Genomic DNA, 17805 nt, shown 5'->3' on the forward strand with positions numbered 1-17805 from the left:
ATACAGATCTAAATGGAGAATTCTCAACAGAGAAACCAAAAATGGCTGAGAAACACTTAAAGAACTGTTCAACATTCTTAGACATCAGGGAAATGCAAATCAAAACTACTTTGAGATTTCATCTTACACCAGTCAGAATGGCTAAGCTCAAAACACAAGTGACAGCTCATGTTGGCGAGGATGTAGAATAAGGGGAAAATTCCTCCACTGCTGGTGGGAGTATAGCCACTATGGAAATCAATATGGCAGGTTCTTAGAAACTTGTGAATCGATCTACCTCAAGACCTAGCTATACCACTCTTGGGCATATACCCAAAGGATGCTCTATCCTACCACAAGGACACTTGCTCAACCATTTACATTGCAGCTTTATTACAACTGGAAACAACCTAGATGCCCCTTGACTGAAGAATGGACAAAGAAAATATAGTAATTTACATAATGGAGTATTACACAGCTGTTAAAAACAATAACATCGTATTTGCAGGCAAATGGATGGAACTAGAAAAAAATCATTCTGAGTGAGGTAACCTAGACCCAGAAAGACAAACATGGAATGTGCTCATTGATAAGTGGACATTATCTCTTAAGTAAAGGATAGTAATGCTACAATCAATCCACAGATTCAGAGGCTAAGTAAGAAGGAGGGCTCAAGGGGGGAATGCATGGATCTCCCTGGGAACAGGAAAATAGAATAGATTTTGCAGATGAAATCGGGGCAGGCAGGGATGGGAACAGGATGATCAGGTGGGGAGATGGGAGGGATGGAGGGAGAGAATACTGGGAAATATGCCTGGAATTGGGGAGCATTTGGGTGTGACGTAGAAACCTAGTGCAATTGAAACTCCCTGGAAACTGAGAGTGACCCTAGCGAACTCTCCTGGTAATGGGGGACTTGGAGCCTGAATTGGCCATCTTCTATAGCCAGGCTAATGAAGAATTCCAGTGCTATACTGAATAAAGCTGGGCTCTTAGTTAGGGTTTCTGTTGCCGTGACAAAACACCACGACCAAAAAGCAAGTTGGGGAGAAAAGGGTTTATCTGGCTGACAATTCAGTACCGCTGTTCATCACTGAAGAAGTCAGAACAGAAACTCAAACAGGGCGGGATCCCTGACAGCTGGATCTCATCAAGTCATTTCCTCAACTGAGACCCCTTCTTTTCAGGTGACTCTAGCTAGTGTCAACTGACACACAAAACCAGTCAGAGCAGCAGGCTAGGCTCCTGATGGTAGGACTGGGACATCAACCCACCACAAAACCTTGAACCTACAATCTGTCCTGTCTGCAAGATGAGCTGGGGAAATGGTGGCACAGAACTTGTGGGAGCGGCCAACCAATGACTGGCTCAATTTGAGGCGCATGCTATGATAGGGAGCCCATGCCCGACACTGCCTAGATGGACAGGAACTGGAAGCTGGATGGCCCAGAGACCCAGAAGAGGACCAAATAATGACTGGCCAAAAAAAAAAAAAAGTAAACAAAATGATTCCTAATGATATTCTGCTATACTCATACATAGGTACCTAGTCCAAGCAACATCAGAGGGTTCCTCCAGTAGCTGATGGGAACAGATGCAGAGATCCACAGCCCGGGGAACCCCAGAGAAGAGGAGGAGGAAGGACTGTAGGAGTCAGAGGAGTTGAGGACACCATGAGAACACGGCCCACAGAATCAACTAAGCAGGGTTCACAGGACCTCACAGAGACTGAAGCAACAAAGACAGATGCTGTATGGGTCTGAGCTAGGGCCTCTGTATATACCTATGATTGTATAGCTTGGTGTTCTTGTGGGACTCCTACCAGTGGGAGTAGGGGGTGTCTTTGACTCTTTTGTCTGCTCTTGGGATCCTTTCCTCCTACTAGGGTGCCTTGTCCAGCTCTGATATGAGGGTTTGTGCCTAGTCTAATTAATTAATTAATTAATCAATCAACTAATTAATTAATTAATTCGGGTATTAGTGCTGTCCTTCTAACATCTCTTTAGGCAGCACATGTTTCCTTTATAATCAGAATGGAAAACCATGCTGTTTCAAGACCTCTGAGAAGCTGGGCCTGCCCGCTGCAAGTGCGCCCTCCCCTGGGCCTGGGTATAGTCCCATGCACCCTACCCTGGTGTCACTGTACTCCCCGCTCTGTAGCTGTCTTTACAGGCAGATCTGTGCCTGATGTGCCTGTACTTGCAGGGTCCATAGACGGTGCTGACAAATCCTGCCAAGAGTCAGCTTTGCAAACAGGTGGATTGTACTCCATGCAGAGCGGGGCGGCCACTCTCTACTGGAGATCCTCTGTACAGCTTCCCTTCTCTCTTACCACTTCCTCATTTCAAACCCACTAGGAGAAGCCCCAGCTGAGGGGCTTGCTATGGGAAGACATAGCCATGCTCTGACTTACAATGGTTCTGGCAGACTTTTGACTTAACTTCCTCATGCTGCAAAGGTGGTGTTCATGCAACAACTGTGTGTTGTGTCTTCAGTACAGAGTTCACAAAACTACACAGAACCCTTCCAACAGGCTTTGTGATAAATGACTTTTGCCAACTGTAGGCTGATGCAGGTGTTCTAAATGTGTTCAGATGCATTTTTGATTCAATATTTTCAGCCATTGGGTCTGTGACTGCAACCTCATTTAAGTCAGAGAGCGTCCATGTTAAAACAATGCTCCTGCTGTGAATAGCATTTGTCACACAAGCAAAAACAACAACAACAACAACAACAAAAAAATGATTCTGAAACTCAGGTTAGGTGACAAAGGTTACCCCACTCAACAAGTAAAGAAACTAGTGCTGGAAAGGCTAAGCAGCAAAGCCAGGTGTGGAAGCTAGAGAAGCTGAGACTGAAGAAAGGCTGAGCAATTGAGGGCAAAAGAGGTGAAGAGGGCTGAGCCAGGGCTTCTAAGCAGGTTGTTTAAATGCCAGAATCAGTGCTGTGACACCCAAGACACTAGGGTTTTTTGGGGGGAGAATGGGGGGGTCAGGCCAGGCATATTGAGTGCTGCAAGGACTCAGAGTCATGGAAAGGACTTTGCACTGAATATCCCATAAATGGCAGAGCTGACGGGGAGCTGCAGGTGGACAGGACTTGGGGCAGAAGGTACAGAGGAGGGGTTGGCCTGATTGGAGGCTTTGTGGTTTGGGGAGGAAGAATGAGCTCGAGGGTTGGGTCTATGCATGCCTGTTTGATACATGCACACATACAAAGGGGCCTGTCTGAAGGTGCGTCATGAGGAGCATGCTACTGTGTTGCATATGTGGTGCATCACTGGTGAAGCATGGAAGAGAGACTAAAATAGGAAGACCAAGTAGGAGGTGCCTACGGCAGTCACCTGGTCCCGCCCAGAGTAACAGGAGCAGATGATGGTTGGGAAAGGATGGGACAAGCTTGCCCACTGCCTGACTGGATCATCTGTCTAGTGACTTGCTAGGACTCTGTCTTGAGCATTCTGGAAAAGATTATGATTAGTTATAAGCTGAGAAAGGCTGAGAATAAATGTTTAGCTGTCAAGTGAGACATTCCTGTTTCTAGAAAATACTATAAAGTGTGCTGTTCATTTCTTATAATGCTGTTTATGAGTAATAAACTCATATCCAAACTGCTGATATGTACCCTGGTTTAGGGTAATGCTCCCTTGAGCAGACAGCTACTTGGAGAAGGCTTTGAAGAACTAGTTAAAAGGATAAAGACTCTGCATTGGCTGGGAATCAAACCTGGGCCTCCCACATGGCAGGGAGAATTCTACCATTGAACCACCAACGCTCCAGCTCACAGAGAGCTTTTTAGCTGCTGCCATGACCCACAGAGTGGATCAGCTCCTCTACAGGGAACTCACTGCTGCCACAGAAGCAAACAGGGAGGGGCACAGCTGCCAACTCCTCATACACAGTCACTGAAATACAACTCACACCACAAAATTGTGTTTAACGCAACTTTGCCATTTTAAAGTATATAACTGGGTGGCTCTAAATACAATCACAAAGGTGTACAGCCACTACCCTATTTAATTCTAGAATATTTCCACCATCCCCAGAGAAACCAGGATCTGTCCCAAGCAGACCCAGGATCATTTTCTCCTTGGTCTAAGCAACCACTATTCCACTTGCTGACGGGGATTCAGAGACACTAATTTCCTTGTCAATTCAGAAGAAAGCCATGCAAATACAAGGAAGAGAAAGTTATTCAACACAAAAAAACAAGATGTGGATTGACACATCATTTTAATTATGTGTGTATGTTAAAAATATAAAAGATATGCCCCAAATATGACATTGCTTATCTTCGGTGCAGGCAATCCTGCCACTTTGCAGCTTTCCCCTACTGTGCAAATCGTCTAAAATGAGAACCATAAAACAAGGGAAGCAAAATAAAAAGCTTGCACACCAGTAAGTTCACAGTCTATTATTGAGCCGTCAGGTCTCTAAAAAGAGCTTTTCCTGTGCAAGGTGTGCATTAACTTACCTAAATTTCCTCTTTCCAGGAGCTCTCAAAAGTGCTCAAGCTACTGCACTGGCCATAACCAAGCTCCAGTCTCTCTCATGGTGGGTGAGAACTTTGCCAATGAACCACAAACCAGCTGTGTGCTGTTCTGCCTTTGGTGATGGCACAGCTGAAACCTGATACCCAATGCAGATACTCTACCAGCCAAACCCACAGAAGGAAGCCTTGGGATGTGAGTAAGGCTGTCTGTTGTTCCCATAAGGAAGGAACAGCACACACTATGACTATGGTGGCTCTTTTGGCTCCAGCTGCAGGTTCCAGATCCTGCTCTATCACCAGTGGACTCTGCACAAGTTTTGCATCCATTTACTCTCTGGCTCGCTGAAAAGGAAGACATTCTCTACCCGCCCCTCAAAAGATGGTCAGAGACACTGAGGACAAAGGTCCTGGAGGGCAAACTCTATCTCCAATCAACATAAAAAATGGTTTTCTTTATTTTACAAATAATCAAGGAAACAATGTAAAGAAAGCCTTTGAAAGGACTGTTTAAAGGCACTGACTAGTGCAGTAGAAATGCCAGTATTTAATAAACTAGCATTTTCCTGACCCATCCTCCCTGAGAATGGCTAGCACAGGGAGGGCCAGATGCCGAGAAGCAAATGAAATGCACAGCTTGGTGCTCCTGCCGCGTTCCCAACAGTGACTTGACGGTGGCTAAACCCAGGAGGAGTTTGTGTAATGGTCTTTGAGGCAGAACGGTGAAGAGCATGGACTCTAGGGGCAGCTGTAAGAACCTGAAGGACGGGGCTAACAAAGTACCTGCTTCACCAGACAGGTACCAGAACCAGTCAACAATGATACTACAAGTTTAGTTCCAGGACTTGTTTGCCCAGCAGCAAAAGTCAAGACTCTGACTCGGTACTCACCACTCTCTGTCCCGTCCTGCTTTGGCAGGGAGTCCTCAGGGTTGGGTTCTGTCTGCCTCTGTGCTACAGGCTTTGGCTCATCTGGTTCATCATCCTCGGGAGTGACCAGCTTCATCAGGCTCTGGTTACACACATTGGCCACCTCCTTGATGCCTGTCCACTGATGTAAGGAGCTCCTCCAGGCAAACCACTCCTGAAGCCTGAGGCCACCAGTCTTCCTGGTCATGGTCTTCCTTGCCATATGCACCCTTGTGAGATGCTCTTCTTTTCACAGGTGAGCCCTCCTCCACCGGGATCTTTCCCACCCAAGGTGCAGCAGAATGAGCTCACAGGGTGGAACCTCGGTACATGGGATTGCTCTTTCCTATCTGGAAGTAAGCAGGTGAGGACTGGGGACAGTCAGCATTAGCCCTGTGTCCCTTGCTTTCCTAACCCACACTCAGCTCTATCTCCTGCTTCCTAATGCTAGACCATTTGGAGAAGTGAAGGAGCCTAAGGGAACCCCTTCCCACTCAGGGTCCCTCCACTTCACAGTTCCCCTCTCCAGAGTAAAGGATACTTTTCTTGCGGTCATCATAGGCCAAGCAGGGCAGGACCGCAGTCAGGATTCCAGAGGAGTAGGGCAGCATTACCCGGCCTGCCAACTGGATGAACTCCCGCATCCAGCACATGGCTGTCAGCTGAATCAGGTCGTCTGGAAGGGGAATTGGTGGCTTCTAGAGGGGCTGGCACTTGCATTGGAGAGTTCCCTCCCAACTACCATGCACAAAGTCTAGGCCTGGAGACGGACACACCAGGGGCTTGACTGCTCCTAGCTATGTGAATACAATACTTCTTGGGCTCTCTGCCTTCTGAAGGTTAGTCCACAGGTTAAGAGAGTTTGGCAATGTTGTGCTGGACTTGAAAAACAGCCATGGTGCCCTACCCTCCCTGGATCCATGCCCCACTGCACTATGACTTGTGCTTCATTTCTAAGTGGAATTCATTTTCCTATCCTTAGATCCACAAAACTGGCTTCTCTGGCCAACAGCTTGCAGTTATGGTGATGGTGTCCCTGGTTCAAACATAGAAATCATGTCCTATCCATGTCCTATCTCTCTTGGAACCCTTCTGATGCCCTATCACCCTATGCTAGTCAAGGGTCAGATGTGCATGAGACCATCACAGACCACTTGGCTCCAACTGACCCTATACCTGGCTTCAGGGGCATGATAAGGTGCAGCCTGGCCTTGGGAACAAAACCACCCAGCTGACCTGTAGGTTCATGGCCAGTAACAGGAAGCTGTTGCTGTGACTGTTTCACCGTGGTCTGATAACCAATAGGTGGTGAGGGAAAGGCCTTTCTGACCTCTAAGGACCCTACCTTTACCCAAGGCAAAGCATATCCACAAGAGCTTCAGAGCAGGTAAAGGTGTTAAAAGAGAATCCAGATCTCTTTTTTTACCCAAACCCACCACTCTACAGCTTCCAGGTACAGAGGCACAGTGCCTTTCCCACCTGGGCTCCCTTTTGTCACATACTGAAGCTTGCATATGAGAGATGGGCTTCTGAGGAGACAGCAGTGATTATAGGGACTCCAAATACTCACCTGTGGTCTGGCAGTGGATCACCAGGATGTTGGCCATCTCAGCAAACTTCACACTGGAGGGGTTCTTCTTAATTTCTTTCAAGAATTCTCCAAGAACCACCTCACACCTACCAATGAGAAAAGGAGGAATGAGCTAGCATCTCAGCTCATTCCTGCTCCGGGTCATATCCCTTACACTTGTCAGGACACCGAGCAGAGACGGGAAGGTGAGCTCTCTACTCCTCCATGGGGAAGGATATGAGAAGTAAAGGGTGTGTCTTGGTCACCAGAACATGGTGTTGCATGTGACAATGGGCACCCAGAGGGATTCTATTGAGTGGCAGCTTCCTGCTCCTTCCCCCACTCACATTTTTCGAATCTCTTTGCCATTGTCACCCAGGATCTGGAAGAGCCCATCCAAGATCTCCGGCAGGTAATCCAGCAGGTTAATGTCCGGCACCGACACCAGAACCAGGATCTGATGGAGGAGGGTGGTGAGAGGGAGAGCTGGGAGACCTGGCTCAGGTGTGGAGCCGTCTCCTAATCTCTTCCCCTGGGAAGAGTTAAAAGGACTAGAGGCCTGTGTCATGGCAATGCAGGTACCTACGGTGGATGGTGCTGGCAGCCATCATTTTTCTGCTCAATGTGCAAGGAATAGGGAGTTTGACTCTAAGATTATTTGGATGCTGGGGAGAGGGGAATTGATGGGGGAAGGCTGGATGAAGCTAGCAGGCTTGCAAAGGTGGAGCTGCTGGATGCAGCACTATGGACTTCAGAGATCCTGGGCATTTTCTAGGACAAGGAAAGAATCTCATCTCTTCAGGGGCAAACAGGAAAGGCAGTGGAGACAACACTGGACAAAGTGCTTCTGTTGCTTTGTTTTTTGAGACAGGGTCTCACTGTGTGGTCCTAACTGGCCTGGAACTTGCTTTATAGGCCAGACTGGCCTTGAACTCACAGAGATTTGCCTGTTTCTGACTCTTAAGTGCTGGGAGGAAGTACCACCATGCCCAGCCCACAGCGTTTTTGGTGACGAGGTTTTTAAAGGTTATTGGGGGATACACAAGACGGCATCTCTTAGCCCAAGGAAACACTTTGTGTGTCAGAGCGCATGTGACTCTACCAGAGACTCCTGGTAGCTAGAAGAACCTACCAAGGACTGGACCTTACCCAAGAGATGATGAACTGCCGGGCATATTGGTTGTTAGAGTAAATCCTCTCCCGCAAAAGGGGAATGAAGCCGACCAGGTCAAACTTGTTGCTTTCTGTTACAATGTCCTGTGGGTCAAAGAAGTGAGGGCTATGAAGAACCAGAGCTTAGCCTGCTGTGCTGCGGGCCCTAGGCTGACTTGAGAGTCAGGGAACCATGGAGGGGGATGCCAGAACCAGGGCCAGGTAGGAGAGGTCCCTGGAGAATTGGTATTGTCACAGACTCAAAGCCAAACAAAATGAAGGATGGTGAGGAGAGAAAAGTCAAGAGACCTAAATGAAAGGCAAAACCATACTCTGAAGTCTGGGGTAGAGCCCAGCATCCTGTCATGGGAGGCTGGGGTGGAAGCTCAACTTCATTGCTCTGGCTGGGGTATTAAGACAGAAGATTCTGGGCTGGAGAGCTGGCTCAGAAGTTAAGAGCGCTGGCTGCTGCTCTTGAGGATCTAGGTATAATTCTCCGCACCCACATGGTAGCTCACAACCAGCTGTAACTCTAGTTCCAGGGGATCTGATGCCCTCTGGTCATCTCTGCAGTGATCAGGCATATAGGTGGTGCACAGACATACACGCAGGCAAAGCTATACACATAAAGTAATAAAATAGACCCCCCAAAACAGAAGATTTTCATGCAGGCATAAAAAAAATAGACCCCCCCCCCCAAAAAAAAACCCAGAAGATTTTCATTTAGAGGAATGGCACAATTCTGAATTTTGACTGTGGTAATGACACAGCTCTATATACTTGTCATGGAAACTGCATACCAAGCAGTAAGCTTTAATACATATGCATGTACTATATGTATATATAAAATTTAAACGAGAAAAAAAATTTTTCAATGCCAGAATTTCTACTCTACACAAAAGAATAAATTCTAAAAATAAAAGAGGGACAAAGTAGAAATACCTTTAAGAGTCGGTCTAGGAGTTCAGATCCACTTTTCACATTGGGGTCTGGGTCAGCAGCCAACTATGAGGCAGCAAAATAGAGAAAGAGGCAATGCTCAGTCATAGTGAGAGGGAAGCCAACGGACTAAAGCAAACCAACAGCCAAGATCACGGTGCAGGCTAGAACACCAAGTGGTGTCTTCTCCCAATACCTGACCCTGAGAAAGGTAGGGGCAGGTAATAAGTCAGTCAGCTACAGTGGAATTCCCGTTTGCTCAGGGACAGCTCCCCTCCCCAGCCTGAAAGCTCTGCTGGGGTTCTCAGGCCATGTTCTAACTGGGTCAGACGGTTGTTTCTATTGGCGGCTCCCGGGGCATTCCCATCTTAAAGGGCTTGGTTCTCTCCCAGGGCTCTGAGGCAGCAGTGTGGGTGGCATTTAGAAGTGTCCATGTTGTTTATTCTCCAAGATTTACAGATTTTCTGGGCCACTATACATTGCTGGGGAGGGCAACTCCTCCAGGCTGAGGGAAGGGCAACTTTAACAATATCAGGGGAGGCAACCCCACCATGGTGAGAGGTATGAAGGAGACCAATGGGGACCCTAAAGCTCTATGGGGAATTTTTAAAATTTAATTAATTAATTAATTAATTAATTTATTTATTTTAAATTTTGAGACGGGTTTCTTTGTGTAACAGTCTGGTTGTCCTGGAACTTACACTGTAGACCAGGCTGGTCTTGAACTCAATGAGATCCACCTGCCTCTATCTCCCGAGTGGTGGGATTAAAGGCGTGAGCCACCACCACCTGGCAAGGGGGATTATTCTTTAGCGTACCAGGGAGATTGTAATCACTGTCCTTACAAGGGACAGCCTGTGCCGTGGAGTCACCTTTGTTACTTTTGCCTGGGAAGTTAGCACTTCTCAAACTACCAGCCTTTCTGTTAATGTGTACAGCAGGCTGATACTGTCACAAAGTGCAATGAAGATGGACAGGGACATCAAGAATATACAGCTAAAAATCTATGAAAAATTAGATTCAGACAGTATGTGTCCCTTGTAGCAACATGCTTATCTGTTCTGCTTGCATTTCGGCAGTGCCCCAAGCTCTCGGGGTCCTAGAAAGGCGCGTTGGCTGGGTGGGCTGTTCCTAGTTACCTTACTTAGTCCATCAAACAGAACGTTGAAGTGTGGCAGCACAGCACCCCGGGCCACTTTGACGATGTTGTAGAGGGCCTCGCAAGCATAGTAGCGCAGCCTACTGTCTGCATCATTAAAGCAGGTCAGCACTGGTTCGATCAGTTCCTTCAGGTAGAGCCCCGAGTCCTGTAATGAACAGGAGGACTAGTTAGAAGGGCTAGGCCCCTGTCTTTGCAGCCAACACTGTCAGTGTCTCTGAGGCCTGGTGCCTCAGAGATGCTCTGGTCATTCCAAGACAGATTCCCAGAAGTGGGACCACACTATGGGGACATGGCTGCAAAACCATAAAGCCATGTTTGCTAGTAGTATTATGTGTGAAACAATCTTGATAAAATACAAGTCTGCAATGGCTATGCTGGGGCTCAGGTGGGAAGAGATCTGGACACCTCAGTCAGAATGAAGTCCATTCCTGGTGTGTTTGTCCCTCAGGAGAAAACATACCTTGCCCAGGGCAATAGAGCAGGCTGCCAGGCCAATGAGGCCCCCTTTCCGACTGTGGGGATGCTGGGACAGGGCAAACTCCTGAGACAGGGTCTGGATCACATGTTTGATTTGCATGGTGTTGTTCTGAGCCACGAAGTCCCGCACCAGCCTGGAGAGAGAGGAGAAAGGGGCTTTGGGACAGGTGAAACCAGGCTGTCTCTGATTCCACAGAGATGACCTTTAAAAAGAGGACTGGGGCAGGTTCTGCTGCTGGCTGGGTCATACCTGTTGACTTACCCAGAGTTTCAGTATTCCTTTATATATAATGCAGTGAGGAAAAGTGGGGCTAGCTCACTTCTAGGAATCTGAGAATGTAAATTAATGTCTTACTAGAAATCAAAAATGCAATGCTTTTTTTTTAAAGCTATTACCTGCCGGGCGATGGTGACACATGCCTTTAATCCCAGCACTTGGGAGGCAGAGGCAGGCAGATCTCTGTGAGTTTGAGACCAGCCTGGTCTACAAAGCTAGTTCCAGGACAGGCTCCAAAGCCACAGAGAAACCCTGTCTCGAAAAACCAAAAAAAAAAAGCTATTACCTATCTTTTCAAACACTTGCTCAGCTTTGCACTCATGCATCCAAGGAGTCCTCAGCATCTGTGCTGGGGACACACAGCTTCATCTGGCTCCAGTCCAGTAGCAAAACTCAAACACAAACAGAAAACTGTAGCAAAATGGAGTAGTGCTACCAGAGAATCAGAACATGTTGCCTATGTCCAGGACGCTGACGGAGTGGTCTCTAACAGACATTTCCTATTTCCTAGGTAAAGAAAGCCAGGTGTATTAGTCCATTTTGCCTATTACAATGAACCGCCAGGGTCGGAATACTTTAAAGAGGTTTATCTAGCTCCCAGGTTAGGAGCTTCACTGGTCCAGCGCAGGCATCAGCTCTTGGTAAAGGAAGGCTCAGCACGTCACTGAGGGGGCTGAGATTACAGATGGCCCAAGGGCTTTTAGGTGGGCGTTGTCAGGTCACAGGCCCTGACTCCAGAAGTAGCAGCCTGTAAGAAGGCTGGGAAAGTACAGATGCACTAAGGCTGTGTCATCTCCCAAACAGGACAAACCAGCCAGGTGAAGCACAGTGTTTCACCAGTCAGCCTGCAGTTTGGAACACACCCTGAGAAGAGCTCTGCAGACACAACAAAAAACAGCTGAAGCATTGGTGGTTCAGTGGTAGAATTCTCGCCTGCCACGCGGGAGGCCCGGGTTCGATTCCCGGCCAATGCAGAGTTTTTGTTTTTTTTTTTTCCTTTTCTTCTTCTTTTTTGTTGTTTGTTTTGCGGTCCCTTTCTGCCTTTCTGGTCAGTTTCTCCAGAGAGATCCTGTCAAAGGAGCCAGGCGCCAGGCTCCTCAACCACAAAAAGCCTGAAGCAGCCCAGTCTGAGACTGGGACTACAGATTACTGCTCAGAGTCCATGGAGAACTGCTGGGCTCTTTAACAAGTATGACTGGCTGTAGGAGTCTGACTTCCTCGCTCCCACCTGAAAGGGGGCTCCACAGCACCGCCTTTGGTCTGGGCCAGCTGCCAGCAGGAAGCAGTGTGAAAGCCGAGAGCGGACCGACAGTTCAACAGGCCCCACACCACACAGTGGAGGCTCGCCCACAGTCTCCACGTGTTTTGCTGCTTACTGAGGAGGGAGTGGAGCTCTTTTCCATCTCAGGGCCTCAAGGCAAATCTACTTCACACAACCACACAAACCCATACCCCTCCTTTGCTTCCTCCGGCTCTGCAGCTAACTGTTCTGCTTGCAGCTGTGCTGATGTGGCAGTATCAAAACTGGGCTCATACTAAACAGACTCAAGGCCCAGAAACAGGGCTAAAGGGAGGTTGCCACACAGCTGCTGACAGCTGGAGCATTGGTGGTTCAGTGGTAGAATTCTCGCCTGCCACGCGGGAGGCCCGGGTTCGATTCCCGGCCAATGCATAGCAATCTCTTTTTAAATTAAATCTAAGAGATGAACATGAATACTTCTTAAAGCCTAATGAATGTTAAGTATAGTCATAAAATTGCTAATGACTTTGTTTTTGGCTTGATTTTTAAATGCTCTTTATGGAAAATCATAAAAAAATTCCACAAAGATCCTGAATCATTGCATCCTGTTTGAAGCCTCAAGAACATGGGATTACACCACAGCCACTATGAGTCACTCTGCCTCCCATTCCTGCCCAGAAGCTGAGTTCTGCTTTGCCTGGTACAAGCCACAGCAGCACCTGGAATGTGAGGTCATAATGAGGACATCCTCCAGGTTTAAGCCAGGACCCAAGAGGAGAGATGATCTTCCTACCACAGTCATCCCTGAGACTAGTGACTCTCCTGCCTCTTGTAGGTTCCTGGATATCCATGTAGGAGCTGGGGAGCACTCCTCCTAGATGACAGCCCTGACTTTGAAGGATGCTACCTATTTCTGGGTAGAAAACAGAGTCCTCCAGGATGACAGTACAAACTCATCAAGAAGAGGGAACAGGCAAGAGAGGAAGGCAAGAGAGCTGGTGTCTAACAGGAGGAATGTGTTGTGGTCTCACACGGGCAGGCATGGGAGAGAGTTCTGAAGCATGAGTAGGTATTCATTCTGGCTGACAGGAATGATGGGCAAGCATTTGGCTTGGCAGAAGCAAAGCCAAGGTTTGGAAAGGTTTGGAAAGGTAGCTCCTCGTTAGCAGTGTAAGACCCTGAAGGCCCGGCAAAGCAACCTGCATCTTTTCCTCTCTCTAGTGGCCACAAGAAGCCATGGAAAGTGGTCAGTAGGAGATGGCTGTTAGGAACCTGAGGAGTGATCTGCAATTGTGGGTTGGGTGCTAGGAACCTGAAATGCAGTGAGGAAGCTCCAAAGACAGCACAGGCTCCCAGATGGACCTACTGGGAAAGGGGAATGTGTGTGTGTGTTTGTGTGTTTGTGAGGAATGTGGTTTTGGTGCCAGAGTCACAACTTTCAATAACAACAAGGTGTTTTTTAAAGGAGGTGTAAAGTGGGGACAATTCCTGAGCTCAGTGACACCTTCCTCCTATGTTGGACACCAGCTGGGAGACTTACCAGGGCTCAATGTGGTCACCCCAGGTCACTACAGAGGTCACCCAGGCCATTACAAAGACTGTTAAAGTCCCATGTGCACAGGGCTCATTACATTAAGTGTGTAAATTTCTCCAGGCAAACAACTGCTGACATGCAATTGTGCCCCCTGAAGGGGAGGCTTTTCATCAATATTACCAGCTCAGACAGCACAGGGGCCATCCTGGGGCCAGTCTTGTTCCAGGCGCACCCTTAGCAATCGAAACAGGCCACATGACCTCTCTAGCTCTCTGGTGCCAACTCCCCAGCATCACCTTCCACTACACTAGCCCCAGCTTCCTGGGGGGCCTGTTCCTCTACCATTCAGGTCCACTCTTCTCATATGCCCTGCCTTCGGGCACCTCCTGGATTCCTTCTCTTTCATGGTCTACAACAACCAACTAAGGGGCTAGTCCCAATGACCCCACTCCTCCTCTGCACCCAGAAGCGTCCTAATTGATGTCACCTCCTACCTCCATAATGTTTCATTCTTCTCTGCACTCTAGGGCCAGCTGTGTCCAGATCAGTGTTATGCATCAGCAGCTGACCAATCAGAAAACACCTGCCAGTGGAGTCAGTCTGCAAAACCCGGCAGAGCTGATGGGAGCACAAGCTGTAGGCAAACATGGGCAAAGCCTTGCATTGCCATGTTGCTGGCATGGGAAAACCTGACCTGTGAGGTTAATTGATGCAGCATCCGCTGGTGCTGAGCTCTTCTAATCTTATCACAAGTTAGCATGAGCAAAGAGCAGCGTGCCTGTGATCTCAAAACACACACTGAGAAGAGCCAGCTCACTACAGCCATGGCTGGTGCCTGGAGAAACACACACACACACACACACACACACACACACACACACACACACACACACACTGGGATGTCATCCTGCTGAGGGGCAGCTGCACTCTAAGACCAGTGCCTTGGTCTCGTGACTTCACAGGGAGGGCACAGAGAAGAAAAGCAAGCACAGGGAAGCAGAGAAAGTGAAGTTCAACAGCAGGCGCCCCAGCTCCAGGCCTAGTCTTCTTCAAAGACACTAGGTTGCTTCAGCTTTCATCTACAGCCTGGGAGACAGAGGTGGGGAGTCTTTGGCTGAACTCATTTTTGAAGTTACTATCTGGCCCAGAGACTCTCCTGATCACGAATCCCTGGGGTCCTTTAATGACACAAAGGCCTCAGGATTTACCGTTTTATACTCTGGAGAAGAGATGTTGCTACTGCCTGGTTTCCCCGCAAAGTGTTGAAAACGGCTCAATGAGTCAGTCCCCTCGTGGCACTGTGTCCTCTAGTGGTTTCTCAGAGTCTCTGCTTGCATACTGGAGGTATAGGAGGCTGGCAGAGACGCCCAAGACAGGAGCACCCCAAGACTGGCCAACACCAGGTTTAACAACTCCAAGATATCAAAGAGACTGCTACACTGACTACTCCCTTGGTAGAGAAAACTACAGATGGTAGAATACTTCTGCATTGTTTTCAGCCAAGAGAAAATTTGGGGCCACACTCTGCGCTATAAATACACACACACACACACACACGTATATGTATATGTATATGTATATATATGTCGAGCCTGCATCGACACCTTTGGCCTCTGTACCAGAGTGTGGTGAGTCACAGACTACACAAGGACTGGTGAGCTGGCAGGCACCCATGCTCTGGTGTAGGCTATAGAGGTCAGTTACTGTAGCTACTATCATGCTCAGCTTCTAGATCTGAACAACCCTAGGGGGAAAAGTCCATTTTCATGATCATAGAAGGTTTGAACCCTTGACATCAACAAAGTATGTCCTTTCAACTGCGTCAGTTTCTTCCTCCTCTCTTGAGGCCACTGTAGCTGTGAATACATTCAGTGATGATTCTCTTGTGCAGACTCAGCCCCTCAGGTAACGGTGGTTTTTCTGTACATCATCCCCCACTGCTCAGGGTTCAGACATCCCTCTAGTCTCCTCCATGTACACAAGGAGTGCAGACGAGGCACATTCTCGAGATATTCTGAAATGAACCTGGAGAGCTGCTTTCTACTTTTTACTGTGAGGATAAATGTCTGCTAGGCAATGTGTGCCAGCTATTTACACATGTGAAAAATGCCTCTAGATGATCAAGCTGTAAGTACAGAAACTGCAGGACATTTCCTTAATTAGTGATTGATGGGGAAGGGACCAACCCACTATGGGTGGGAACACTTCTGGGCTCATGGTCCTGGTTCTTTAATAAAGCAGGCTGAACAAGCCATGAGGAGCAAGCCTGTAAGCAGCATCCCTTCATGGCCTGTGAATCAGCTCCTGGTTTCTCTGTTTGATTTCCCGTCCTGACTCCCTTTGATGATGAACAGTGATGATGAAGCAGATGCCAAAACACCTAGTCCTCCACTTGCTATTTCACCACAGCAACAATGACCCTAACTAAGACAAATGGTGATCAAATTTAAACCTAAAACCTGCCACCCAGTCTGGTACTTACTCTTCAACCCAGTTTACAGCTGAGGAAACTAAGCATCACAAGACCACACAGCTCTGTGAAAGAATCACAAGAACTTCACTTTAAAAGGGAGAATCAGACAATGTGCAGCACATATTCTGCACTGCATGTGTTCATGTACCAGCACCACAGTCAAGTCAGAACCAGAAGACAATGAGTCCTACACACACCACCCAAGCAACGCTCATTCAACAAACGCTGACCAAGTAGACTGTCTCATTCTGGCTCTAAGGAGGCTATAAAGGTAAGCCCAGAGTCAACACTCATTCCTTCGTTATGAAACTTGCTGCCTAGACATGCGGCTGCCTTTTTAAATTTTTCCCCCTTGCAAATCTAATTCTGTCTCAGTTCTCCATATGTCATATGTACTCAGATAGCACATGCACGCAGTGATTTCCCAAAGAGAATCTGGGTAAGTATATCTCCATCTGCTCCATAGAGTACTGGAGTAAGTTGGTTTCCATTTGCTTACACATCACCAGAAAACTGAATGGGAATGAACGCATGCCTCTGAGGACAGGCCAAGGATCCTCTGACAAGGCCTGAGATTTAACTCACAAAACACATATTGAGTTGGGGGCAAGCTACCATGCATATAATATATATATATATATATATATATATATACATACATACATACATACATATCCACCCATATATTTCCCATGGCCAGTTCTCCTGTCCACCCTCCAGCTGACATTGGTATTTACTATGTACATTCTTGGAGAAAACTAATTACACTAAACACACGACTATCAATAATTTCAAAGGTTCAATAAATTTGTCAGAATTTTAGATAACATGTACCAAACACTCTTTAAAGGAATCCATCCCATCTCTAACATGTTCTGTTCCTGTTCTTCTGTGTCACCACAGAGGATGCTACTTGGAAGTCTCAGTGCCCTTTCTCCTAGTGGAAATAATGGTCCTTTTTACCCTGGGAAGCTGTTTGTGATTATTTCTCAGAAGCGATTTTTAATTGTTCCATCTAAAAGGTATGCATCTTCTCTGCTCCCTCTGCCTCTTTGTGGAGCCTTGTGGATTGGACCCAGCTATTAGTAGCACTTACTAATTTCCTCTGAGTCTCACAGGCTGAAGTGCCAGGCTTGGAACAACTTTTAATTTTGTTTTTAATTAAATTTCAGTTGTTTCAAATCACTCACTTTTAGTGCCATTTCTTTGTGATCCTTAGAGACTGCAAGGGCTGTGCACTCTTGTTTGTGCGCACACACACGAGCTGATGTGAATGCTAGACTAAAGATTGACTCCTGGCTGAGGTCCCCAGCAGGAACAGGCAGTTTGCGAAGCAGAAATGAGTCACAAAATGGGCTTTTGTTTGTGCTGTAATATCTTGAGCTAATACATTGCTTAAGCAGGAGGCTTGGTTATTGTATTTGTTTTTGCCAAACTATATTTGAAGAAGGTTACATTCTATTTTATTTCATAAGATTATCAAATCTATGCAGGTAGTCATGGTCCTGAGAACACTAACATTTCTTAAACACTTATTGTGTGTCAGGTAGTGGTTAAGCACTTTACATATATTGCCTCATTTACATTAAATGTAAGTAATTTGAAA

General features: G+C 47.3%; 1 protein-coding gene and 2 non-coding genes across 3 annotated transcripts in view; 2 read left to right on the top strand and 1 right to left on the bottom strand.

The window, feature by feature from the left end:
* Positions 1–17805, bottom strand: part of Vac14 (Vac14, PIKFYVE complex component) — a 112229-nt gene that overhangs the window by 86805 nt on the left and 7619 nt on the right. Inside the window, exons 2-9 of the mRNA XM_005345677.2 lie at positions 10659–10809; positions 10176–10343; positions 9040–9102; positions 8095–8202; positions 7293–7402; positions 6946–7052; positions 5917–6051; positions 5358–5510 (exon numbers count right to left, since the gene is read on the bottom strand). Coding sequence (XP_005345734.1) covers positions 5358–5510; positions 5917–6051; positions 6946–7052; positions 7293–7402; positions 8095–8202; positions 9040–9102; positions 10176–10343; positions 10659–10809 — 995 coding nt within the window. The remainder of the gene's footprint in view (positions 1–5357; positions 5511–5916; positions 6052–6945; positions 7053–7292; positions 7403–8094; positions 8203–9039; positions 9103–10175; positions 10344–10658; positions 10810–17805) is intronic.
* Positions 11856–11926, top strand: Trnag-gcc. Its single transcript has one exon. It is a non-coding gene; the product is annotated as a tRNA-Gly (tRNA).
* Trnag-gcc lies at positions 12554–12624 on the top strand. The gene has a single exon. It is a non-coding gene; the product is annotated as a tRNA-Gly (tRNA).

This window comes from Microtus ochrogaster, chromosome 4 (assembly GCF_000317375.1).
Source record: "Microtus ochrogaster isolate Prairie Vole_2 chromosome 4, MicOch1.0, whole genome shotgun sequence".
Lineage (NCBI taxonomy): Eukaryota > Metazoa > Chordata > Mammalia > Rodentia > Cricetidae > Microtus > Microtus ochrogaster.